Here is a 27,303-nt window from a genome sequence, read left to right as displayed (position 1 = left end):
ATGCACCAAGCCAAGAGTTTTTTTTTTTTTTTTTTTCGTTTCAAACTGCACTTTTGTTATATGATTTTCATTTGCTTTAAAGGTATAAGTATATTTTCCTTATTACTCGTATGTACTTTATTTTACAAACTTGCCACGATTTGAGAGAAAATCGGCTTTCTGTCTGTCACAGAATTGCCGTGAGGGTTACACCGTCATCCACATTGCCAGGAAGTCAGGAAAACTTACCAGTTTTAGTGAGCCTCAATGGATGCGTATCATGCTGACCTTGGTATGACTTGTTACTGCTACTGCTGTTGCTGCTTGTGCCGTTTCCTGTAAAAATGACCAATAGTAACTTTCTCCAAACACGTGCGGATAAACATTGCCGGTGTAAGGACAAACTGAATGCGGCACGTTACCGCAGTATACGTATACAAACAATGATGTTGTTAGTGATTCAGTATAAATCGGTTCCTGAATTCATCATTAATTCCCCAACTGCAACTTTAAATGGCCGCTACATAATCACCCGATGATTGTAAAGTATTACGACAATGGTTTCCGAGTTTGTGGCTTCTGGGTTCAGTTCGCGACCTCTAGTGTCGTCCTCGAGGCTGAGGCAACCACGCTTAGAAACGACGAGGAAACAAACATGAAACATTTCCCACCGCTACCTCTGGTGCGTTTTCATCAACTGCCATTCTTTCGTCGAGTTATCCTTCAACAATATATCTCAGTCTCCGTTAGGCTGTTAGCTTGGCATTCAATTAACGAGCATCGACTGTTTAATTATGAGTAATTCGTATAAGACCTCAATAATCTCACAGTTTCTGATGAACACTTGCGCATCAGAAATCCATTGCAAGTCAATGTGGCAGAGGCTATCCTTGACGGCTGACAACCGTCCCCATGCATCCATCATCAATTCTGTAAGGGTGCGTTCTTCCACTGCCAAAAGTTCGAATTGTGAAAATAAGGCATTTTTCTTCCTCGATGCGGAAATAAACCTCACAAAGTGCCTTCTCTGACGAAGAGTATGTATTGTTTGTGTCCTTCAACAGCCAAAGCTATTCTACCTTACCCTTTTCTTTTGACCCACTTTTACAACGCTTGTAGCCGCGGCTATCCAATGAACACGTGCTGGCAAATGTCCCCAGCGGTGCGAAACTTCCAACCCTACACCTTTCTACCGATGTGATGTACACACTTCCGCACGGTCCTCTGAGAACCTCTATCCGGTCAGCACGTCGAGCCAGCAAATTGAATCGTTATAACGAGCTTATACAACATGTCACACTTTAATCGGCGCGCATCGTCTCACATAATAAACGCAACTCTATTCATTGACTCTCGCCCAATTGATTCCCCTTCAACGATTCCACGCGGCTGGTTGACTTCGCCACAGTATCCGTTTTCTTCCACATGGATTCCCACGAGACATTTTGGCTGCCTCCATACGGATCATCCCCCGTCACGTGACCTCTGTATCACGCGGCGAGCGGCGACTGGTGCTCCCACCCCGAAAGACAAACGGTGCCTAAACGAACTAGAAATGATGGCCGTGTTGTGACGTTCCACATACGCATGTGTGTGCATTGTTCTAATAAGAATGCATCCCCGGCGTACCCCGCTGGGCTAGGCTGTGGTGTGCGACATGTGATGTCATCGGAGGGAGGGAATGGGGTCACGCTTTGGTGGCGACCCCGTCTGGTATGATGTGCAATGAAGTTAATTGTGAAACTGAAAATGCGCAGTGCGAGGGGAAGAACATTGATGTGTGGGAATTTGGAAAGTGATGTGTAGTGATATGAGTTATAGAAAGTTTGGGCGAAGGCGCCACAGGCATAGATTTCTCTCTTTAGTTGTTGCTATTGCCCGCAACGTGTTGTGGCGCAACCGGTGTAGAGGAGTCCCCCCAGGACAGAAGTAGGGTAAGGTGGGACAAGATGAGACAAGGGGCAAGATGCGACGTTTCTTGCTCGACGCCGCCTGTCTCAGAGACGCGTTGCTCCACGCGCTTGAAACTTCACTCAAAGGTGGCTCTGCATGTCCGCTTTATTGCACGTGAGAATTGTCCGGATTGGTGTTTGCGTTGAAGAGAGAGAGAGAAAAAAAATCAGTTACTTGTGCCTGAAATGTAATGACCCGCAAAAAAGGCGGGATTATCTGTAGTCCTTTTTCTTGTCAGATGTGCAGCAGCGTGTCGCTGGCTTATTCTGTCAATGTACGTAAGTACACATCCTACACTCTTAAAAATGAACTTCACCGCATAGCACGCTCCTAGCCAACCATCATCTCGAATGATATCGTTATGTGCCTTGGTTTGTCGAAAACGGGAGGCGTACGCCTTTTTGTGACAATTATGAACAGCATAAGTGTCACAAAAAAGGCGTACGCCTCCCGTTTTCAACAAATCAGGGCAGATAACGATATCATTTGAGGCGATGGTTGGCTAGGAGCGTGCTATGCGGTGAAGTTCATTTTTAAGAGTGTATTGTATATGCAAAATATGGGCAGTCTTGGTTATCCGGTGTTTAACTGAAACATTAATGCATCCGATGATCTGCACGGGGCAAGACGCGATAACTTAATGTGATTTAAATTTAATGTAATTTAAATTTAATATAATTTAGAAACTGATAAGTCAACTATCAGGCGGCTTTATTCTTGTTCCTCGGAGATTCCTTTTTTTGGATATTGCCTAGGATTTTCCAGCAAATTTTCCTGTTTCCTAGGATATTTCCAACAAAGCACTAGCGCACTAGCGAGCGACCAGCGACACATCAGACCGACGGTGCCTTGTTTGCAAAGGACGGTGGAGGGAAATAGCACCTGGTTCTGTGTGGGTCTATTGCACATCATGTGCACTCTTAAAAATGAACTTCACCGCATAGCACGCTCCTAGCCAACCATAATCTCGAATGGTATCGTTATCTGCTCGGATTTGTTGAAAACGGGAGGCGTGCGCCTGTTTTGTGAGAATTATGAACAGCATAAGTGTTACAAAAAAGGTGCACGCCTCCCGTTTTCAACAAATCCGAGCAGATAACGATACCATTCGAGATTATGGTTGGCTAGGAGCGTGCTATGCGGTGAAGTTCATTTGTAAGAGTGTGGGCGTTGAGCTCAAGGGGGCTGTGTAGGCGCTTGGATTGCAAAAACTAATTTGTGTAGTTCATTAGGGGCATTACCATGGCGTGTCGCATCTTGCCCCACGCGATGTCTCGTCTTCCCCGAGGGTTGGGGCAAGATGAGACAATCTGCATTTTTGAACTTCTTGTTCTGTGTTTATTTTAGAATCGGCTACGTCCGTTCTGATTTACAGCTCAGAAGCTCTAGAGCTCTGAGAATGTGCCTATGGTTTGTTTTTTAAAACACGAAAAATGAAAATTTAATATTCAATTGCAAGGATAGGATCTGAGATGGCTTTCTTCCTTTGACTGTAGATGATGTATGTGTACATATTGATGCTTGTATATGTATATCGGTATATTAAACATATTCTGAACAGGGGGTTAGGATGGACCTTCGTGGCGTCTTTGGTTGCAGGAATTGTTGATTCCTTGCGAGCCGGCAAAGGCATCACAAGTGCGTACATATACATTACATCTACACATACATTACGCGTGCATTCTAATGTGTATATCGCAAATCCAAGATAATCTCTACTAAAGTACGTTTTCGCACGACAACCTAAAATCTCCAATTAAAATATAGGAGATTAACCGATTATCGAAAAGTAGCTGTTCTAGCACGAGTTCAAAGTTCGTGCACCCTGAATGAACTGCGGATCGTGTTCAGAAATATGAAGGAAGCACAAGATTGAAGTAATGGAACTTTAGCAGGGTATTTGTACCGTATGCTCACTACAAAGTTTTCATAGTTACGTTTTTGTTGGACAGTCTCGCAGTCTAGCAACACCGATCGCAGCGTCTGTTCTGGTCTGTTCAACACGGCTCAACACACTTGTTTCGTCCTTTTTTTCTCTTTCTTTTTTTGCTTAATCAATTGTCATCCTTGTGTTTTACTTCTTCATGTGCCTCTGATATAACATAGTCGCGTCGCTGACGTGTCATTCTCAGATATCGGGAAGGAATAGGAATGTTTTCAGCGTACTGAGATTGAGTTGCAACAACGTGAGTAAGTACCTCGTTGAAACTAAATGTCGTTCACCACAGCTGAAGTATGTTTGTATTGTGACGTCCTCGTGCTCCTGTCTCGCTGGAGTGTCAGGTTTGCCAATTCAATAATAAATATTTTCCACTTGCAATTATTTCTTCCTTTTATTTGTTGTGCATGTAGTGATGAGTAGTTTTTCACCACTGGGTGTCTTTAGGTGAATTACGTATATGTTGCAAACAGCTTGCTTTCTGCACTAATGAGAGCTGATTTTCAGCGTCATTATTGTAGAGTGTCTGTGAAGAGGCAGCCATGCCTGGCCAAACTGTAACTTTTACGTCTGTGTCGCGGGTAAGCAACACCTCTATTTATAGGTGATCGGTGTAACGTTTATAGAGGGTATTGTCCATAGGATACAGGGTAACTTCTAAACTAGAGGGTAAAAATTTTTACCCTTTACTAGACGGTATTTAGAGTGTGCACGAGCGTTCTCCAGCACTCAAAGTCACTGAGGGAGCTGAGGCGTAGTGCGCAGCCATGGGGATAGGGAAATAGAGTAATGGCACAGGGCACAGTGGGACCCCTGACGCTGTCGCTGACGCTGTGCCCCCCTCTGTTTTAAGAGTGCAGAGGAATTGGAATGAAGGAGCGGACTTCTTTCATTCATGGCACACTCGATAGCGCTGTTATCGCGGCGGACGGGCGTCTTGTCGCGTGGTATTTTTCATCTTTCGCGGGTTTTCTTTTCGAGTATGAAAGAAAAAAAAAAGTCTCTTACTTGGCAAACAGCTGAGTCTGAGCTTTCACAAGGCGTCTATACAACTTTCCAATTTACACTCGTTCCTCAAACTGACGTTGAAGAATCCGAGATTAATTTGAATTAAATACTGGACATAAACGCAAAGTGGGTAAATCATCGTGAAAATCTACGATTTCGAAATAAAGTAACTACAGTTAAGGTAATTTAGGTCATAGGGGTCATGTACTTTTTATCTACGCGTGCGTATAGTTACTGAGAAAAGTAGTAGTTATAGTTACAAGTTACATTTTCGGGACGTGTTGCTATAGTTACAGTTACTGTAACTAGTTACTTGTAACTAAGTTACTTCCTAAGATTGCTTTACTGAAAGGAGTACGTCTCTCCGTGTCCGCTGTATTTGACTTGGGAACTGTTGTGATTGGTGCACGCGTCGAAGAGAGAACAACGAAATCGTCTCTTCCTGCATGGAGGGTGAAGACTCGCCAATAAGGCGCTAATTTCTGTAGTTCTTTTTCCTTCCATGCTTGCAGCTTTAGACGGCTATGCTGTGTCGAAGTAAGTTCGCACTATATTTGATGATTGCTAGCTTTGTACAAAATGTATAGGTTCTCTTGTTGGCTGGTGGTGGGCGTGTGATTGCCGAAAGGTCTGCCCGCCGGTGTGGTGGCGGAATGTTACACACGGGATTGTGCTTCCTGGACCGATTTCACAGGGCTCCCTGGCTCTCTATAGGTTTACTGGTTTTGAGCAGAAAAATTTATTTAGGTAAGAATATGCACAGGGCATAACGCGACAGTGGTGGTGGTGGTGGGGTGACGAGACCGGCTTGCCGTTTGTTGGCCTCACTTATGTGGGCAGCGTCAGGACTGTAGCCAGGATGAGATGATGTATGATAACGGATACCGAAATGATGACGGTCGAAAGTTAAGAGATGCCGGTTACTACCAGGATTGGTGAGAAGTCCGTGCATAACGCGACAATGTGACATTTAGAAAGATATAAGCCAATAAAGGAAGTAGCTTTATGCTTGTTCCCGAGGCATTTCTTTTTCATTCATTGTCTCGTAGGTTTCGAACATACGAGACTAACTGGTGCGGTTCACTTTGCTAGGTTGTCTCGTCTTGCCCCGAGGGTCGGGGCAAAATGGGGCGATGATGGATTTTGAATTCCACAGTATATTTTTGTATTATAGACGTAGTCTACTGCTTTTATATTTGCAAGTCGGGAGCTCAAAACCATTACGAACGCTCCCTTTTTAAAAATATAGGGGCACAAATCAAAAATGACGTTCGAGAGACGATTTCAGGAAATCCCAGCGATCCTTGCGCACGCGTTGCATCCTGGGACATTATTGTGATGAGAAAAGGAGAAGAGGCGTTTCGTTCTCGCTGACTTTGACACCTCATGGACAGTGGGCCAAGAGAGGACAAATCGAAACAATTTGGAGACCACCTCCACATTTCTGATAAGCAAGTTCCCATACTTCAAAGCGGCGCAAGCTATAAGCTCTCTGGGATTTTTTCTGAAGTCGTCTATTGGAAATTTGTGCCTCGTTTTGATCCACCCCGCCCCGATCGCAAGCTATTGCTTTTCTTTCCTTTTCCTTTTTTTTTTTTTTTTTGCAATAGGAAATGCAGAAACACGTATATAAAAATGATTAAAATCGGTGATAATTATAGAATCCACGTGCTGAGTACAAGAAAGGATAACAAGTGGGAGTTCTATGTTTTGTTTTGTTTTTCTTTTTTTCAATTTCAATAATGTATGACCAACGGAGTATGTATGTATGTAAAAAGGTACAGACTTTCAAGACGGTACTCAGAAGGCCCTCAACCCTATAACCCTGCGGTAAGCAAGCTCACACATCTCCATATTTTTCTCCTACCATCGTCATCATCATCACCACCTCATTGCGCAGCACATTGCTAGCTTGTTGAAGGATTGCTCGTCATATGGCACTGGTGGGCAATAGTTCATTGCCCTGAGCCGGAAGTCTGATTGTGCATGTACATGACGACTCGCCAAGGAAGGGCCCAAGGATTTCCGTCTTTCTAGTTTGCGCGCATGGTATACGCGTACCCGCGAACGTTTCATCTGAAATATTCCATTCAGTTTAGAGGCTTTCCTCGCACGTTTCTGTGAATTATTAAACGTGATTTCAAAATCCGATCAAAACCTCTTCCACCGTGTGCATAAAGGGAAACATGGTCCACCGAAATGCCGCTCCCGCTCCCCTCCCATTCGCTAGACTCCCATTATAAATATTGTATGCAAAGTATAACTTTGTACCCAAAAATGTACTGCAAAATTACACAAGTAAACATTAAGCGATCTTGCAGAGTTTGCAAAGGACACCCAGCAGTACATATCAGAGGAGGAATCGAACCCCCTCTTCCATTGTGTTGCGCGTTATCTTCCCTTATCTGACTCATAATTAACGGCCGTTAATTTCGCCTCACAAACAGACTTTCACAATGCCCATTTATCTTCAAAGAAGAAGGCATATATAGCCCAAACGAGGCTTGTTATTGTAGCGGCACACAGAAGCCGAACGAAAGGGGATTCAAAATGAACCCGCTGACACGCGCAACTTGCGTTTCAAAGGTGCCATTTTTGTTCAACGCTGCTGCCAAGTTCCGGTTTTGTTATCAGCGCTTTCCCGAAAATGAACGGAAGCTTGTTTTCGTTTTTAGCGCGGGTCTCACGCCAAACGAAGCGCGAACGCGGCGCCTTCCTAAGTGGGCCTATTACGTCACCGCCTGCTGGTAGCTCATAGGCTGGCTCGCTCTCGCTCGATAGCTTGAAATGAGGCCTTCCGATTGGTTGGTTCGCAGCCAATCGTTCTTCCCCGCTGTTTTCTCTTGTTCTTTTGCAGTTGGCCGGGAGATGGCGGCATGTTTGTTTTGTTTTCATGTTGCCAAGATACGGTTCTTTTTGCCGATTTACGAGCTAAATTACTCCATTTCTTTGTGATGCTGAGTGACACTGCAAATACCGGAATATCTTTAAATACGTTATAGAGGCGATGATTACTGTGCATAGCCCGGCCTCCCTTGTGTAACTCAAAAACTTATGTTCAAACGTGAATGGTGTAACCTTTTGTCTGCTATGAAAAACACGAAAAAAAAAAGAAACAAAATAAATATAACCGCGAGCATTAGCATTCTAGTGCTTCTGGCGCATCACCCTTTACTATACAGATTCCTACGTCTACGTCAGTATCGATTCATACCCTTTTCTTAGATGGGTAGAAATCCAGCGAACCGGAAGAGCGTCTGCTCTATGCAATACATTGGTGAAACCGGCCAACAAATGAACAACCGCCTAACCGGACACAGAACCGACACGTCCAACAAACTCCCCAAAGCAGTCGCCGAACACTTTAACGTTCCTGGTCACAATTTTGACAACATTAAACTATATATTCTAGAAATCGGGTTTAGATCAACACGTGACAGACGTGATAGGGAGTCTTATCTCATATACAAGTTCAACGCTCTTCACCCGTCCGGTATCAACACATCACAAGGCACCCTAGAAACACTTCACAAATAAAATATGCTTTTCCCTTCTACCTCCATTATCATCTGTTATGTTCTGCATGGCAAAAAAAAAGCCCTTTGCTCGTTCTGGAATTTTCCCCACGTAACCACTAACCTCCTTATCTTTCGCTATATGCTTGCCAATTCTTGCCTGTTGGTCTCCTCTCTACCCTATAATCTGCCTGCGTACCTGTGTGCTGTGTGTGTATTTTTGAGTGCTGTGGTTTTGCCTACCGTTCTGATGTCATACTGACTCCACTGACTATCCCTATTTAGCATCGTTCATCACCTCATCATCAGGACACATCACATCCTGCCCCATCGTGCCTTGGGGTAGTGGGCCGCACCTTAAGTGGCGAATTTCCCCATTCAATATCATTAACTTATTTGTTGTTGTTGTTGTTGCCGTTGTCCCGTTTCGTCCACGTGTTCATGAACCTTCCATTTTTCTGTAACCGGTCTGTAGCCTAGATTAGTGTCACTAAATAAGCTTATTTAGTGACTCTAGCCTAGATCACTACGTTCACATAATCCCCTCCACACTCTAACAAAGCAGCAATTCACTCCGGCCGTAGAAGCCCGTACGGACACTTTCTTCCCTCCGGGCTGTTGGCCCACAATTCGCATGAACCTTTAAACACGTCACACCTAACCCTTTAAATACCATGCCAATGATGAGAACGGTGCCCAGAAGAAGAACAGTCTCTGTTCGAAATATCGGCGGCTTCTGTCCTGAGGCAACTCCCTTCCGATACCCTTTTCTTTGTTTGTTTTGTTCTGCTTTGTTTTGTTCTGCTTTTACCTGCGTTACGAAAGCAAAACAAAAACAGTTTTTACAATCTCCACAAAGGGGGAAATATCTCAACAGTCCATGCACGGAAAATCGGACGGAAATGAGAAGCGTCGATACCTTTAAATATCTAGGCATAATCTCTTCCTCAGATCTTTCGTACACACTTAAAAATGAACTTCACCGCATAGCACGCTCCTAGCCAGCCATCATCCCGAATGACATCGTTCTCTCCCCCGATTTGTTGAAAACAGGAGGCTTACGCCTTTTTGTGACACTTATGCAGAAATGCTGATTGTCACAAAAAGGCGTACGCCCCGCGCTTTCCACAAATCAAGAGTGATAGACGTATCACTCTGTACAATGGTTGGCCTTCAGCTTGCTATGTGGTGAAGCTTTGTTTTAAGAGTGTACAATTCAAAAATGCAAAACACGGCCCTAGACATTCATCATCCGAATGACATCGTTCGTGCTCCTCATTTGGTGAAAACTGGATGTGGACGCCTTTTTGTGGACTCGATGTGGACGAAGTTATGTTAATTGTCACAAAAGGGCGTACGCCCTACGCTTTCTACAAAACAGGAGTGAGAACGGCATTCCGAGCAATGGTTGGCCTTCAGCGTGTTATACACTCTTAAAACAGAACTTCACCGCATAGCACGTTAGTAAAAGTTCCAAAGGGTAAATATACAGGGTGTTTCACGAAAATCCCCCGGCTGAATAATTGGTAAACAGGTGGCGCCATCGAAGAAGTTTCTTTTTGGTAAAGATCCTTGGGACATCGGCCATGAACTGAGTACACTCTTAAAAATGAACTTCACAGCATAGCACGCTCCAAGCCAACCATCACCTCGAATGATATCGTTATCTGCCCTGATTTGTTGAAAACGGGAGGTGTACGGCTTTTTTGTGACAATTATGAACAGCATAAGTGTCACAAAAAAGGCGTACGCCTCCCGTTTTCAACAAATCAGGGCAGATAACGATATCATTCGAGATGATTGTTGGCTAGGAGCGCGCTATGCGGCGAAGTTCATTTTTAAGAGTGTAGTGAGCGGCTCATTTGCATACGTTCACTGATTAAATAAACATGCTAACTTTTAGCTTTTACTTCGCACGCTTACGAAACCTTTGTTTTACGCGTCGGGACCTTCAGCGAAAAGTATTCGAAGAAAAAAAACGCATCGACACTTTGTGATTTTTCCGCGTAATTAATTGGTTTCGGTTTACATATTTCTTGCGCGGAGCTGTGCACCAATGCGCTCTTTGGATCAGCTATCCGGCCGTCAATTTCGGGTTCACCCGCCTGGTTCACGAACGGGGGCGACGGAAGATTAGAAACAGCCGCAAGAAACGTTCTCAAAGCGACTGGTAAACAGCGCTGGCGGTTCTGTCATTCCGTAGCGTAGCTGTCGTTCCGAGATAGCGTGCTCTTATCATGGATGATGACGAATGCGCCGCGAGCGCTGTGAACTGGGGTACACTCTTAAAAATTAGCTACACCACATAGCACGTTCCTGGCCAACCATCATCCCGAATGACAACGTTCTCTCCCTTGATTTGAGGAAAATGGGAGGCGTACGCCTTTTTTGTACTGCAATTATGCCGAACATAAGGGTAAAAGGCCCCGCCTCCCGTTTTCAACAAATCGAGCGAGAACGTTGTCATTCAGTATGATGGTTGGCTAGGAGCGTGCTATGTGGTGTAGCTAATTTTTAAGAGTGTACCCCACTAGTTCACAGCGCTCGAGGCGCATTCGTCATCATCCATGATAAGAGCACGCTATCTCACCTACGGAACGACAGAACCGCCAGTCGCTTTGAGAACAAATACCAAAGCGTCTCTTGTGGCTGTTCCTAATCTTCCGTCGCCCCCGTGCGTGAACCAGGCGGATGAACACGAAATTGACGGCCGGATAGCTGATCCAAAGAGCGCACTGGTGCACTGCTCCGCGCAAGAAATATGTAAACCGAAACCAATTAATTACTCGGAAAAATCACTAAGTGTCGATGCATCTTTTTTCCTTGGAATATTTTCCGCCGAAGGTCCCGATGCGTAAAACAGAGGTTCCGTAAGCGTGCGAAGTAAAAGTTAAAAGTTAGCATGTTTATTTAATTAGTGAGTGTATGCAAATGAGCCGCACATTACACAGTTCATGTCCAATGTCCCAAGGATCTCTACCAAAAAGAAATTTCTTCCATGGCGCCACCTGTTCACGAATTATTCAGCCGGGGAATTTTCGTGAAACACCCTGTATATAAAGCCAGTATGTAGAGGAAGTCGTACAAATGACGCCGACAGTTTACCTTATGCATGGCGCACATAAATACTAATATTTTATGATATGAATATTTTCTTCCTGAGCCTCCAAACGTCAAGGCATTTTGGGATTTATTGTACCCGAGTTGGAATATGCATCATTTTACTTTCTTGTACTCGTTATGTCATATATCATTACTACAGTAGCAATTTATTCTATTATACAGGGCGTAATTTTTTAACTCCGTTACATAATTTTTATTGTTAGAGCTACCTTGATGCAGTTTTCACGGGTGGTTTATGCGGCCAGGCGGACATCCTGTGGGAAAGAGCATGTAACTACTGGACGATTAATTACCTAAAATTCATTAACTTGTTAATTCGGTGTCTTCGAGGAAATGCGAGATATTTATATAGCATGAATTAGAGCCAGCCCTTATTTAAATACATCCTTCTTTTTAAATGTCCTGAGACGAGCACGTACTTTGTGATATAAATCGCCAAATTTTGCTATGCAAATGAGCCGAAAGTGAACAACAACAACAATAAATGAAGAAGTGATGATGACATGGGATGTTTCCCCGTGGTAGCCACAGGACACTACCCCACTTCACAGTGGTTAATATGAGAGGATGAATTATGGTGAGATTGAAGCGACGACAGGTCGGAGTTCTGTTTAGAGCTCTTCGAGGAGTCCAGTGGCTTGAAACTATGCGCTATCATGCAGTCAGTGATTGGCCTTCAACGTCTGTAATGCGGTGAACTTGCGTTTTTATAGCGGTATATTGCCAACACAGAGACAATACATTAATTTTTAAAATGCGGAACTGCAAACAGTATGACCTGTGCATGTACTCCAAGGTGCGTGTTTTCCGCAACTACTTTGTCATATGGCATATACCATGTCTTCCCAGCTATATACATATACCAGTGCTACATGCTCACACCGCTATCTGTCCCCCTTGCTGGTTAAATAAAAGGCTGTTGACAACGACGGGCATTGCCACGCACGTCTCGAAATCATAGCTTCGCAGCTCAGTTGTTTCGTGATGCCGTCATTGAGTTTTTTTCTTTTTCTCTCTCTCTCTTTTTTTTTAGCACGCGGAAAAGAGGAAGCTGACTCACGGAACGGAAGTGTCAGCGGAAGTCTTGCGCCCGTGTGCATTCCTGCACAACTTCACTCGTTTTATCGCCTAATATACGTGCCGCTACATTATCCCTCACTGTTCAGTGAACCCACGTGTTGAAATTCAAAAGCATAAAATATACTCTTTTGTTGTCCTTCTTAAACATTCCGATGCTTTATAAAACAGGTTTGTTCGTGATAACAATACTGGGTGCTGAAGCGCGCTGAAAGCTGCCCGATAATAGTGAACTACACTTATTTACTTCTTTGTACGCCAAAGTAGACTTCCCCCTTTTTTTTTTTTTTTGTAGCTTTGTGCGTTTAACATAATGACGCACTAGATTAATTCATATACGGTTGGCCAGACACCGAGTACCTCCTCCTCCTCGATGCGTTCCGTTGTCACTATTAAAGTGCGTGTGGTCATCAAGTAAGAAAACTGTATGTGTGAGAACTACTAAAGTAAGTGATTGGGATTATCGTAAATCTGAATGCATGGATGTTGTTATCGTCATAGGCAATGTGAATGGGTGAATTATTCTAGGAATGCAGAAACGACGGTGTTTCGTTTTAATCGCCTGGCCGAAATGTACCGAAAAATAGAACGCGAGAAACGTGTCGTCGCTGCGAGAGATCTTGGGGGGTCGCAGGTTCGCTTTATATAGTACGGAGGCACTGGAGAGACGTGAATATCCTCCGGAGACGAAACAATTTAAAATTTTCTCTCTATGCGAAAGCGTGCCCACGCACACAAACACCGTCCATAGACCACATTGTTTATCACGCGATGGAATCATTTCTACAATGTTTATTTATCTATTTATGACCTTACCTCAAATACCCACAAGGGGCGTTGCACGAGGGGGCACAGAGAATGCATAAACACATTCGTCAGCGAAAGTTAGTAAAACACTATCATTACAACTGAAGGACGAAGGATAAAACAGAAGCATCATATAGTTGAAGAAAACTACATAGCTGGTTCCGATATGTAATGAAGTCGGCTTGCGTAACGAGTGAGCAGGAGGCCATTTCAATCAACGGTGGTGCGCGGAAAAGGCGAGTAATGGCAGGGAGATGTACGACAACTATACACTCTTAAAAATGAACTTCACCACCCCGAATGACATTGTTCTTCCCCCTGATTGGTTAAAAACTGGAGGCGTACGCCTTTTTGTGACAATTTGGATATATAAAAATTGCCACAAAAAGGCGTACGGCCCCCTCTCTCTTCGAGTCAGAAGCGATAACCCTATCATTCTTGGCAATGGTTGGGGCACAGAGTGCTATGCGGTGAAGTTCTGTTTTTAGAGTGTAATAACAACAACGAAACAGATCCTCACCGCACAACACGCCTCGCGTAGCCAGCCATCATCCCGAATGACATCGTTCGCTCCCCTGATTTGTTAAAAACTGGATGCGTACATCTTTTTGGGACACTTATGCAGTTACGTTAATTATCACAAAAAGGCATACGCCCCGTGCCTTCCACAAATCAGGAGTTGTAACGGCATCCTTCTGTGCAATGGTTGGCTTTCGACGTGTTATGTGGTGAAGCGCGGTGTGCTTCCCTGCAATGTCTGTTGTTGCACGTGTCAGGATGAACGAAGGCCGTTTGTTTTGCTTAGTGACCCTCGTCTCACATATATGCCTCAGAAGCTGCCACGGCAAATTTCTGCATCCTTTGTATTCTTCGCACAACAAGACTGCTCACACAAGCACATATGATTGTTTTGGTTTTGTCTCAACTCGGCCCATCGAAGACAAAAAAAAAAAAAAAAAAAATGAAGTCAAAATGGACGACATTTGCAGATGGGCCCAAGAATCATAACACGGCGACTCGTGTATATCACAAAAATAAGCGCATGAAACCTGAAACGTTTTGAAACACGAGAAACAAAGGCATCATTTCAAATATAGCAGACAGCATAACGCTATAGCTTGTTTAGTCTATATACTGTACTCATCTCCCTCGGATGTATGCGCAGGATGTCCGCATCCGGAGCTCCTTTCCGCAAAGGAACTGCGTTGCTTCTACATCCGTACATGCCAGTAGCGCGCACGAACATCGTAGATAGCACTTTGAGGGCGCATATAAAGTATTGAACGCGTTCTAAAAATGCATGGCCAAACATCGCACTTGGCTGGTACAGTCGGTAGCAATATTACGACAACATTAGGTATGTGGGCCGCCAAATCTAATATTTCGAGAGGCGTTCGGTGTCCTTTCTCAAACTTCTATAGGCTGTATTCGGTGTACTCGGCCGCACCGACCACACCACATGATGTCGCCGACTGTATACATGACCGTGTTGCACTTAGTAGACAATATATTAGTTTTCATACACATATATACAGTCGCCCTTTGCGCACGCGTTGGACTTTTACTCAAACGCGGAGTAGCTTATTTTGAGGCTGTAATGGCGGGGGTAGATGATAACAAACACACTTGCCTACATGTTTTACAAACGAGCGCAAGAAAATAAAGATGATGCAACCACGCGGACGTGAAGGAGCCAAGACCACGAAGAAAGAAGGCGACAAAGGACGTGGTAATGTGGCTTGGTTATGGTTACATTCTGGCAGGGATGGGCAATATTTAAATACATTGTAATTAAAATACTATTTAGAATATAAATACATGTATTTATATTTTGTATTTAAATACAGACTTCAAAAATACATTTATAATTATATTTAAATACAAATTTTCAGGTATTTATTTTTGCAAATACTTTATAAATACTCCTAAATACAGAATATACTGACTCATATCTTACAGTTGCCTGTGCATTTGACCCTTCGGGAAGAAGGACGAGTTTGGGGCGCAATTATGCAGTGTTTGCGCTAACATGCGCATGCGACAAAACCATTTTAGATGGCGAGGTTTTCACTGTTACTGCGGACAACGGTCGCGACTACCCGATTACCTTGTTGTACAAAGTAACTTCGTCAAATTTAATACGAGCCTTTGTTCATCGGCACATGTAGAGATGCTGTTCTCTTTTGCGAATCTGATTGTATGGCCGAACAGAAAATGCCTAAAAGATGCAGTCTTCGAGAAACTTCTAGTATTAAAATTGTCATGATAATCTAACAAGTAAGTGCTACTGTTCCTTGCTGATTTGTCGTTATGATCATCGTTATTTCTGTAATTCCAGATGACATCTTCCTCACAGTATTTATAGTAATAGTTACGGTATTTAAACACTGTATTTATATTTTGAATCTAAATACTCATATTGAAAAGTATTTATGAAGAGTATTTAAATACCCGAAAAATGTATTTATGCCCATCCCTGCATTCTGGTATGGATTACTCACCAGAGTATTTCAGGTGCATCTATATTTATTTATATTTAGTGCGTCATCTTCTTTCTTTCTTCTTTTTTCCCGCTTTGTTTCTCTTTGTGCTCAACAAAATTTTATTTTGCGTTGTATAACTGTGTAAAATAACATTCCCAAAAGTAGCCGCCCAACCTCACATTGTGATTCACTTCGGGAAGAGAAAAAGCGCAGTGTTTCAGTAGTCATCCATTTTCGATAAGCACCCCTGATGCATTGCACATCCTTTTTATTATTACCGGAAGGGAAAGGAATATGTGTTGACACATCGGTATCAACCGTATATTGATAAAATATATAAACACGCTGAGAGCACAATGTCCGACGGGACACGTACGGTAGCCTCATCTCTCTTTTTTAAAATCTTATTTGTCTTTAATCCATCTCATCCTTCTTTCACGTTTGTTAGTTTCTCTTTTATTTTGTTTTTACTTTCTTGCGGAATAGCAATACGGCACACCGTTTGGCTGACCTTTCCTTCTGTTTTTCTACTTTCTGTTCTAATAAATGTACCCCCCCCCTTTAATTGCGTTCAGTGAGAGGAGGTGCCCTATTTCAGTTAAAACTGGAGCTGACATCGGGGAGGGGGGGGGGGGTCGTCAGAACTTTTCAGGTCATTTTTAGAGTCTTCTACATGTGATCCGGTTTCAGTAACGCTTTTGGTACACCTTTGAAAGAGAACTTCTCCACATAACACGCTCTGCGCCTCTGCCATCACCCCGAATGACATCGTTCTCTCCCCTGATTTGCTGAAAACTGGAGGCGTACGCTTTTTCGTGACACTTACGCCGTTGCGCTAATTATTACTCCAAGAAGAAGGTGGTGGTGGTGGTGACGAAAACCGGCTTGCCATTTTTTGCCTCACGAATGTGGGCTGCGTCACGACTGTAGCCAGGATGAGATAAGATGATGTGATAACAGATGAAGGAATGATGACGGCCGAAAGTTAAGGTCTAGGGCAGTCACTGCCCGAGTTGATGAGAAGTCCGAGCAGTATACTCATAGCCTTTGAGCGAGGCCAGATTCCTGGAGAAAGCAGACGAGGCTGCGAATTTTGGATTGTCTTTCCTTGAAAGAGCCTCTGGGATGTATAGGACATCATCCATCGTACAGTTCCTGCATTGGCCAAGGTATTTCTCCCGCACAGCAGCATATGCACAGCAATGCAGTAGGATGTGTTCGATAGTTTCAATTTGCTGGACAATGTATCCAGTTTGCGTTGTCTAGAGAGCCAATCTTGAATAATTGAGATTTGGTGAAAGCGCTTCTTGTTCGCAACCTGAAGAGCAGAGTTTGTGCGCTTCAAGAAGAAGAAGGCGTATACGCCCCGCACTTTCCACAAATCAGGAGGGATATAACAGTATCATTCTGTGCAATGGTTGGCCTTCAGCGTGTTATGTTGTGGCCATGTCCTGAGCGCTACAGAAAGGCATACGCCTCCCGTTTTGAAAAAAAAAAAAAAAGAAAACAGAAAAAAAAACGAAAAACAAAACAAAAGAAAACAGGAAAGATAACAATATCATTCATAATGATGGTTGGTTCTGAGTGTGTTGTGCGGTGAAGTACTTTTTTGAGAGTGTAGAGGCCTTATGTGTATGTATAGTCTCCGTTTTCGCGCGTTACACCTGTGTTGTAATGCGAATTCGGTGTCCACCTCCAGGTTTCAACAAATCAGGGGAATGAACGACGTCATTCGGGTTGATGGATGGCTAGGTGCGTATTATGCGGCGAAGTTCTGCTTTACAAGCATAGTTGCTCCCCCGGGAGTGAAAGCATGAGCGTATTGTGCATTTTACAGTCTGCTTATACGGTGTACCGCAAAAGAGATGCGAAACCGTGCACTTCGACGTAGCTATTTCTCAAGAATAAAGAAAAAAAAATAAAAAATAGGGGAGACTTGGGAAGGACACGCAAAACGCGCACACGGAAAGGTCTCAAACGCACATGAGAAGTTTATTTCTGGGCTGTGTTTGAGACACAGGTTGAAACTTGAGGTAGTTGGTACATACTTCAAAGGTGCAACACACTCTAAGAAGAAAAGGTGTGAAAAGGTGGTAACTTCTATTGTTACCACCTCCACACTAAAAACAGAACTTCACCGCATAGCACGCTCCGCGCCAACCATTGTCACGAATGATAGGGTTATCGCTTCTGATTTGAAGAGAAAGGAAGGAGTACGCCTTTTTGTGTCAATTATCATATACCCAAATTGACACAAAAAGGCGTACGCCTTCCTCTCTCTTCGAGTCAGAACAGATAACCATACCATTCGGAGCAATGGCTGGCGCAGAGTGTGCTATGCGGTGAAGTTCTGTTTTTAGAGTGTAGTCAACATAGCGACTGATAAAGAGTGTAAAAGGGTGGTAAAAGAAATTATCATATACCCAAATTGCTACAAAAAGGCGTACGCTCCCCTCGCTCACGAATCAGAAGCGATAACCCTATCATTCGTGGCAGTGGTTGGCGAACAACGTGCTATGCGGTGAAGTTCTGTTTTGAGAGTGAGGTAGCAGGTAGAACTTTGAAACCTTTTAGGCACAACATATGCGACAACTATTACCTCCTAAAAGGTGTAGCTGTTCCACCCTTTTTTCTAAAAGTGCAGCGCCAAAGCACCACACGGAGAAAGAGACACCACAGAACGATGAACTAACAATGTGAAAGGAAGCAAGCCAAACAGATTATTGACCCCTAGTGACATCATCCAGAAAGAAGTTATTCGTCTTCTTTGATGATTTACTTCAAAGTGCATGAGCACCTATAAATTCCACAATAAACCAGTTGTTAGTTCGGCGTTCTGTATTGTCTCTTTCTCCGTGTTGTGTTTTGGTGCTGTTGCACCTTTGAAATGTGTTTGAGACCTTGCTCGTGAGCATTTTCTTGTCGTCCGCGTAGTCTCAGGTTTATTTTTATTTTTTAGTGTCAATCTATTTCACCAGGTCGCTTGGTTTTTAAACATTATTTCAGATTATCTCGCTTTCATCTGCTTTGCCTCGCTGTGTCTCACATGAATTAGTAGTCTACTGAGTTGTTCGACATTTTTATCTTTGATCATGGGACTCTCACTGAGAGAGAGAGAGAGAGAGAAATACATGATGACGATGATATGGGGATGACTTCCGCTCATTGAGCAGAATGCTACCCCTGACTCTCACTAAAGTAATAACTACGCACCCCAATATTAATAATAGCAACAGAATAAATAGGTTATTGGCTTTAAAAAATTGGATTTGAAATATTTGTCACTAAATATTACATCATTGTTTACACAAAAACATCACACACGCAAAGATCGACTGCTGAAAACCACTCGTCGAAATTACAGCGCGGCAGTTGCGCATGCATGGAACAAACGTGTTTCAATGTCGCAGCACTGCGACACAGACCGTCGAACTTGAGGGTCAAAAACGTTCGTGCACCGGCAGTACACAGAGGCTGTAGTACACGCCATCGACAAAGATGAACCATACTTCAAAAGAGACCTTCTCCGGTCGTTATACTTGTCAGGTAGGATCTCACCTGCTAGCGCTTTATAAATTGACTTTCGCTGATAGGCGTCTAGCGGTATAGCCCACGGCAACCGTTTTGATTTCTTTCTGCGCGATGAGCAGTTGACGAGCTAGCGACCTTTCGCTCAACGTGTCTCCCATTACGGCAGTGAGGTCGAAATCACCTGCAGCCAATTTCGATTTCCGTTATGCGACCCACGACAAAACATCTATATAAATACGCGGGTCCACGCAGAGCACGCAACAAAACCTCGTGACGCATGGCATAATCAATCTCCACCGGAGCACAAAACTTTGGCCTGTAGAGCCCCACGGGCGGGGCGCCACCGGGCATTTTTCACCTGTCCTTTGATATCACCGCTGCTTCTCTTACGTGATCCCATAGAGGCTCGATGAAAATATGACTCCGACTACTAAACGGGCCAGTATATATCATAGAAAATATGTTTGTTGTTGTATCTATGCATATAAGCGCACGCAAGACGAACAGGTGATTTTCGTTGAAAGATGCGTGTTGAAGGGGATCGAAGCAGAAGATTCGTCAGGTGTGGAGTGCGGAATTGGTTTGAGGGCTCGTAACTTTGGGACTTCCTGAGTTTGATACAGAGTGGTGATAGTTTAGAGACATAAACTGCGGAAGTCGACGAGCACCATGAAGAAGTACTTTTTTTAAAAAATTCCGTGTTAGCGCCGCGAAGCAACTGTGGCTATGAGCGGCGTATACAACGTGGACAAATGGAAAGAGGACACAGCAGGAAGGAGTTGGGGACAGGGGGTTTAGTATGCGTCCTGGCCGGTCTTCAGGGGGAAGTATGCGTCATTCGTCTGGAAAGTCTGGCGGAGAACCCAGGGGAAACCTCAAACAGCAGAGCCGGTGCCGAGATTCGAACCCGCGTCACCTCCCAGTCTCGGCGTGGATGGCGATCATCGTACAGCAACTATGGAACATGAGCTGGCAAAAAGTACCTTCCAGGTCATTCAAACGCTGTGTTGGAGGAATCGTGATTTTGGCTCCGTATACATATCAACGAGTCTACTATTAATGTCAGCCTTTTGAATATTTTGGAGTTAGGGATTTCCTCGTATAGCATGAGGCGCGCATATGCGGTCGCAGTTCACGCGCGCGAGAAATAAACTTTTTGAAACAAGAATTGCTAAAAATATAAAGCAGCACAATGAATTCGTGTGGTGTCACTCAACGCAGGGAAACATCCCACATCATCATCATCCATTCATCTATGTTGTTGTTGTTGTTCGTGTGGTGTCAGAAAAAGTGGTCGTCATTGAAGTGTTTACCAGTGCGCAGATACAGACAGCTTTATAGTACAGCAGAATAATAACTCAACGCAACATCGAGGATGGTTACACCCCTTCAGAGAATGAACAGGGTAGACATAGAACACGAAAAGCTGCGAGCAGTGGTTGATCCACCCCTCTCCCCCAATGTTTGGCAACACCACCCAAAATTTTTTCCTGTGTACCATTGGTAACTGTACCCGCAAATTTTTTGCACCCCCCCCCCCCTGAGCCTGCGGTTCTGCATAGACTACTGGCCATTCGCCATGGTGGTCTAGCAGCGTGGTATGCCTTGAAGTTAAGCCAATACCGCCATCCCTCTGCTTTTCGAGTGATGCTCTCCAGTCGCTACTCTGCTTTTCCTAGAGTGTATCTATAGGACCATAAGGACTGGAGACAACTGAACGCGAGCAACAGATCGGGACAACAGATAAAGGAAATGGTATAGACGCGACGCAGAGTGCCAGAGATTAGTACGTATGTCCAATACCAGTCATGCCTATCGCGATAAAATACATAAAATACAGCTGCATGCCCGCTCGGAGGAAGCGGTCGCAGGGCGAAGCCATTCTGCCAGAATGCCAAACGCTCTGCCCTGCCTCCCCCTGGAAGAACGTGGCGGCGCCCATGGAGGCACCAAGTGCTGCATCAGCCAGAATGCAGCACAGACTTTTTCATAAGGGCGGTCAGCCGAACTTTAAAAACATAACTTCACCGCATAGCACTCTGTGCGCCAAGCATTGCCACGAATGGTAGGATTATCGCTTCTGATTCGAAGAGAAAGGGGGGGCGTACGCCTTTTTTGTGGCAATTTTCATATATCCTAATTGCCACAAAAAGGCGTACGGCCACCTCTCTCTCTCCGAATCAGAAGCGATGACCATATCATTCTCGGCAATGGTTGGCGCACAGCGTGCTATGCGGTGAAGTTCTGTTTTTAGAGTGTATGCGGCTGCCAGTCAGAGAAGGAGCCTTGCCGAGTTTAAACAAGTGTCTGCTACTTCTTAGGGTGAGCTATATGTAGGTCTGTATACAGCTCCTGCTAACCAGCGGTCTTTGCGTCACATGAAATGAAAATATAATGAAATAATAAGTATAGTGAAATAAATGTATAGAGAGTCTGGGTGTGAAACGTTATTTGCTGGGCTCGTCATGCAGCTGCGTACTCTGCTACACTGACTGCTGGTATACCGCGGTGATACCACTGTGAGTAGACATCGGTCTTCGTGGACTCAGAACGTCCCTAAGTACGTCGCACCGGACAAGCACAGCGTCCTTATGACGACGGAAAAGTCTGCGAAATTCCTGCTCACCGTATGAAAATGCATCTTCCGATGAGCGAGATACGTTATCGCCTCAAACTTGACCAGTCACTGCTGTTGCAAGCACACTACTGTGTACAAGGCTTGTGTGCTCCGAGTCTAATGGGCTTATCTTTAGTATCCCCCATTCTCAGAGCATTCATGTTGACTTGGGTACGCCCAGGCACTCCTTTGATGCTCTATGCTAAAATGGTCTCTAAAGCTCGCTCTGAAATGATGCAGTGGTTTCGCGGCACTGGTTTAAGACAGGCCCGTGCCTGGCGTATAAAGGTGCAATGTTGACGAAACCTCGTAGTGGCTGTTGAGCGTGCGCCGTATAGACGATGTAACGCGTTGATCCAGGATTATTTGGACGTACCAGGACGTACTTCGATCAAAGCCCAAGAAACTCACATGGCATGGTGCAGGACGGACCTGAAGCCCGCGGCGGTGGATAACTTCCTACGTTGCGGTACATGTTTTCGCATAAGATGCTCATGCCTCTGTGGAAAAAGAGGGCTGCAAACAGTTCGAAGACACTGTGACGGCGTTGTAGTGCTGGCCACTGCCTTCCATATGGCCCTATGCATATGTCGCCAAGCCACGGGGGTGTAGGCAGGGGACAATATGCGGAGAAGTTGCTGCAGCTATGTGGGCCCGCTAATCCCGCATTTGCATAGGCTTACGCGGATGCCCGGTGTGAGGTGGGACAATACGCAGTATACGGCAGCTAAGACAAGACTGAACAGGAGTGGCCGAAAAAAAAAAAGTCTCATGAACATCTCATGAACCAATCTCTATCATACTGTGGCAACGTGCATCGTCTCCGCCGTCTTTGTGAATACCAACTGTTTCGTGGACAGACATCTATCCACCGAAATGCCCATGCACCCAGTAACACACAGTAAAAACAGGCCGTGCAACGCGTGGCTGTGAGTTGTCGAGTTGTGTTCTATCTTGATGTCTATAGGATCTCGGCGAGAGTTACCCGACCATTTACTCATGTGTGTTATACCCCCGTTACATGGGCAGCCTTCGACGACCATTGAAGGTAACTGCCTTGAAACACGCGCCAGCAAGCGTGTAATGTATCAACTTATAAAAGGACAAGGGCATTGAATCCAATGGTCCTTGATAGCTTGACACGATACACGCTTGCTGGCTGTACGCGCGTTTTTCAAGGCAGTTGATTTCATCGGTCGTCGAAGGCTGCCCGTGTAGCGAGGGTAGTAAACGTGGCCCATCAATCGGATTTTACATCTCTTCGCCTTTCCAAGCCTGCCACTGCGGTTAAACATTGGGTAATTATAATCGTCACCAAAGTAGCTGGTGAGACTGATACGGCAGAATGACTTTCATGGTCACTTTCCTAGAATGATTTATACATCATTTCTGATACTTTTCATTTCTTATGGGCAATTAATTCTCTGTACACAGGGCTCGTCCAGCATGACATGGGTGCCAAAGATGACTGCGCGGTATGTGACCCGCCGCTGCTTAAAAAACATGGTCTTCAAGAGAGGCGAATCAATGCGGAAGTGGAATTGTATGCAGCATCACCGTCAAAACACAGGTATATGGGGGTGTGACTAGACCCGCTTGCTGGACTTGTTCCGTAAACTTCGATTGTGCAACTCGGGATCAGTATCATGAGCTCTATATATACACTCGAAGTTTACGTCGCACGTCCACCTCCACTGCACTGCGCATGAGCAACAACGGTCCTCTTTGCATTTTTCCGTGGACAATGTCCTTTGAGCTGGAGAGTGTTACATGTTGGTCCTTGGGCAAACTCATCGTTACAGCGTTTCACCATCGAAACTCTACGACATTTCCTTGCGAATACAGGACCGGCCCCAGGTCAATAACTGTGCCATATCAAGTCAATGCTGGTGCAGTGCATTTGGGTGTATGACACCAACAGGACACCCTGCTATCATTATCGTAGCATTCGGCTCTTTTCCTAACAACCCATGAACGAAGAATAGCAGGTCCTATGTTTTGTGTGACATACATTTCTGCATAACCTTTTGCATACCTCCCCCCCCCCCATATTTGGGGGGAGGTTATACCGATATAGAGGGGGGATATACCGACATTCTGGGAAAATTTTGATATGTATTTCAACTTTGCAAATTTAGAAAATTTTGATTATTGTTGTTGAAGCCGATATCGCTTAAGGTCCGTCGCTTAGAACCTCTCAAGCGCTTTCCAATGACACCTCGATCGGCGTCCTAGCTTCACGCGTCCGCGAGATAGACTGCCCGCAAGGTACGCGTACCCCTATATTGTTGTTTGAGAAAATTTATTAGACGACTCATATTTCCGTCTCTCTCGCACGCGCCAACCTCACCCAGAGATTGCGTCAGCTCATGATGACGAAATGCAGCAAGCAGACAAGGACATAGAGAGAAGTAAACAGGACAACTACAAGCCCTGTGCGCCGGAATGACCTTGTTAGCTAGAATGTTACACGTGTGAGCTATCTGGATTTAGCCGGTTGATTGCTATTGGTTTATTTCTCACCGAGTTATCGCGTCATGAAATTCGGCATAATTTCGATGCATCGTAAATTTTGACCTATAGCTACCAAATCCAACTTACAGACGTTTTCACGTCGAAGACATTCGCTGGCGGTCGTTTCAGGTTGTGTTGATGGTACGCCAGCGCATGGAGAGGACATCGCGTTCCTGAACTGCGACTCTTTATAAGTATAACCTATCACGTTCTTCCAGTTGTAGGATGACAGCGAGGAACAGAAACGACCTTCATCTTGGGCGATCTGGCGCTGAAGGTGTTTACGAATTATTATTCGTGTTACGCATCCTCCTCGTATTACGTATACCTCTGGTGGCATCCAGATCCTCAAAATCTTAGTTCTGCTCGACGTTGTGTTCCCGTCTAACACCAAACGCTTTTCGATTTCTTTATTTTTTGCGCTGGGAGCGCCGTGTCACCAAGATCGTTTCGATCAGTTTTCGTAGAGGAAAAATAAAATAAAATAAAGAAAAGTACGGGAATGAATACTGATTCTTAGGGTTCCTTAACCCCCCCCCCCCCAAAAAAAAGGAAAAGAAAAAGCAGCAAACGAGAAAACTGTTTCCTGATTACTAACAACGAATCGCGTTTGCTGTCTCTGTTTCTTTAGTTATGTTTTCTCTTTTGTTTTATCAGCATTAAACAATCCCCCCCCCCATGTTTACTTACATGTGCATGGGTCGCACATGTTGCTGGAGAGCCGTGGAGTACCACAAGTTACAAACGATTTCAGGAAACGACAATCACGATTGACGCAAACTTGATGTCATCGGGGTATCTTCGGTGCATGGCGGTGCCGTGATTGTTTGGCTGACACGAGGGCATGCTGCTCGGGGAGGATTGTACGACATGTGACGATCTCATAGGGAACTGAGCCGGCTGTTCCCCATGATATCCTCTACTCTGCAAGGAGAGGCTTCCTCAACTCACCAATCGTAGATACGGCAGACGTACTTCGCTTTTCTGTGGCGTGGTGTGCCCTGTGGGAATGCCCTGCGCCCTGCGGGCTCGATGGGCTTCCACGGGCAGTGGGTGTCGTTGCGGTCTGACGCACCTGGCTGCCCAGTGTACCGCCGCTTGGACTCTTTGGCTCGTTCAAATAGGCCGGTGGACCAAGAAGAGATCCCATGCCGCCGAAGGCCGATCCTGCAGCGCCCAAGTATCTGTGGAAAGATGCAAGACGCCAACATCATTTCCCAAATAAAGCTTTATGTGCATGATCGACTCATTGTTTAAATTACGTGCTGCTACATTCCTAAAACCTAGAACCCATTCATTTTCATTCTGGTGTTCTAGAAATATAATCGAATGCATGCTATTCTTAGTCTAATCACTAAAGTCATGCACTTGAGTCGATGAATCTGCATAAACAGCTATCGACTGGGACGTTGCTCCCAAGGCTTAACAGAGCCTAACATGAGCTATGTTGTGCAGTGTGCCACGATATGCACCCTGGAAACATGATAACTATAGTCTTATGGTGTACCTGTCGCGAAAGGAGGCGATGAGGGAAGGCTCAACGGCTGAGGATGCCAGAGTCTTGTCGTGGTGCAGGGGTGCTTCAGCGGGGCTGGCCGGGCCATAGCGGTGCCGAAGGCCCGAAGTCGGTGGCACGACGGGGGGAGGCGGTGGATGTGATGAAGACGGAGGCGCGTATCGAGGGGCAGCCCAGCAGTCTTCGAGGAAGGCTGCGGCAGAACGAGGCTCGGCTTCCAGTTTCACAAGCTTGCCATGAAGTTCACCCAGAGCAGTTGTTGCCCCACCGCCGCAGCCCTCTAGCATACTCCAGCTAAATGACGCCGCTGCGCAGAAGGAAAGGCGAACGTTCAGTCTTTATCTGTGATCACATGGAGCACAGGACTGCAAACCGTACATAGCGCAATAGGACAACATTTCCTATACACTTTTAAAAGAGATTTTCCACACATAACACAACCCGGTGCAAACCCTAATTCAGAATGGTATTTCGTTCTGTTCCCTGAACACTTCTGGAGAAGGACGGGGATTCCATCCTGCTTCCAAGTGCTCATTTCGACTAAGGGATTTGTGACACGGTTGAGTGCGTGCTTTAAACTATACACACTTAAAACGAGGGGGTAATGTCTTAATCGGCTCGGCATCGTAACGGCTATAGCAAAAAACGGAGGGACAATGAAGGATGAAGGGTGGAGATGCGTAGAGGGTCCGAAACAGAAGATCACCCCATAGCCGTAGCGAGGCAAGTTAGCGCCCAGGGGTAGGGTATATCAGAAGCGCCCCCTCTCCCACTGCCGTCAGAAGCCACGTAGACAAAGAAGTGAAAACGCTCATTTGCACTGCAGAGATCGCAGATTCGAATTTTCTTCATTCCCGCTTTATCCTGTCCAACCAACCTGCCAGGGCCTGCCGTTCGGCGCCCTCTCTGGCGAGGGTGCCCGGGGCGGCTGCCCCTCTCGCCCCCTTCTCCCCACTACGGCTCTGCATCACCCAACGGCACGGTCCTAACCAACCGCTATCCCGAATGACATCGTTCTGCCCCCGATTTGTTAAAAATGGAGGCGTATTCACTTATGCAGTTATCGTAATTGTCACAAAATGGCGTACGCCCCGCGCTTTCTACAAATCAGGAGTGATAACGGTATCATTCTGTGCAATGGTTCCTTCAGCGTGCTATGTGCTGAAGTTCTCTTTCAAGAGTGTATGGGACCGGTTGGACGAAACCGGCGACCGCAGCTGGAACCCATAAAAAAACAAACC

The 27,303-nt window shown here is 45.1% G+C and overlaps 1 protein-coding gene across 1 annotated transcript in view; it reads right to left on the bottom strand.

Annotated features, from left to right (window-relative positions):
* LOC135378178 (DNA-binding protein D-ETS-3-like) overlaps positions 1-27,303 on the bottom strand; it is a 121,688-nt gene that overhangs the window by 84,467 nt on the left and 9,918 nt on the right. Inside the window, exons 2-4 of the mRNA XM_064611106.1 lie at positions 26,054-26,369; positions 25,498-25,730; positions 229-315 (exon numbers count right to left, since the gene is read on the bottom strand). Of these exons, the coding sequence (XP_064467176.1) occupies positions 229-315; positions 25,498-25,730; positions 26,054-26,349 (616 nt within the window). The 5' untranslated portion in view covers positions 26,350-26,369. The remainder of the gene's footprint in view (positions 1-228; positions 316-25,497; positions 25,731-26,053; positions 26,370-27,303) is intronic.

Source organism: Ornithodoros turicata, chromosome 1 (genome assembly GCF_037126465.1).
Source record: "Ornithodoros turicata isolate Travis chromosome 1, ASM3712646v1, whole genome shotgun sequence".
Lineage (NCBI taxonomy): Eukaryota > Metazoa > Arthropoda > Arachnida > Ixodida > Argasidae > Ornithodoros > Ornithodoros turicata.
This window is presented reverse-complemented; position numbering and strand designations above follow the sequence as displayed.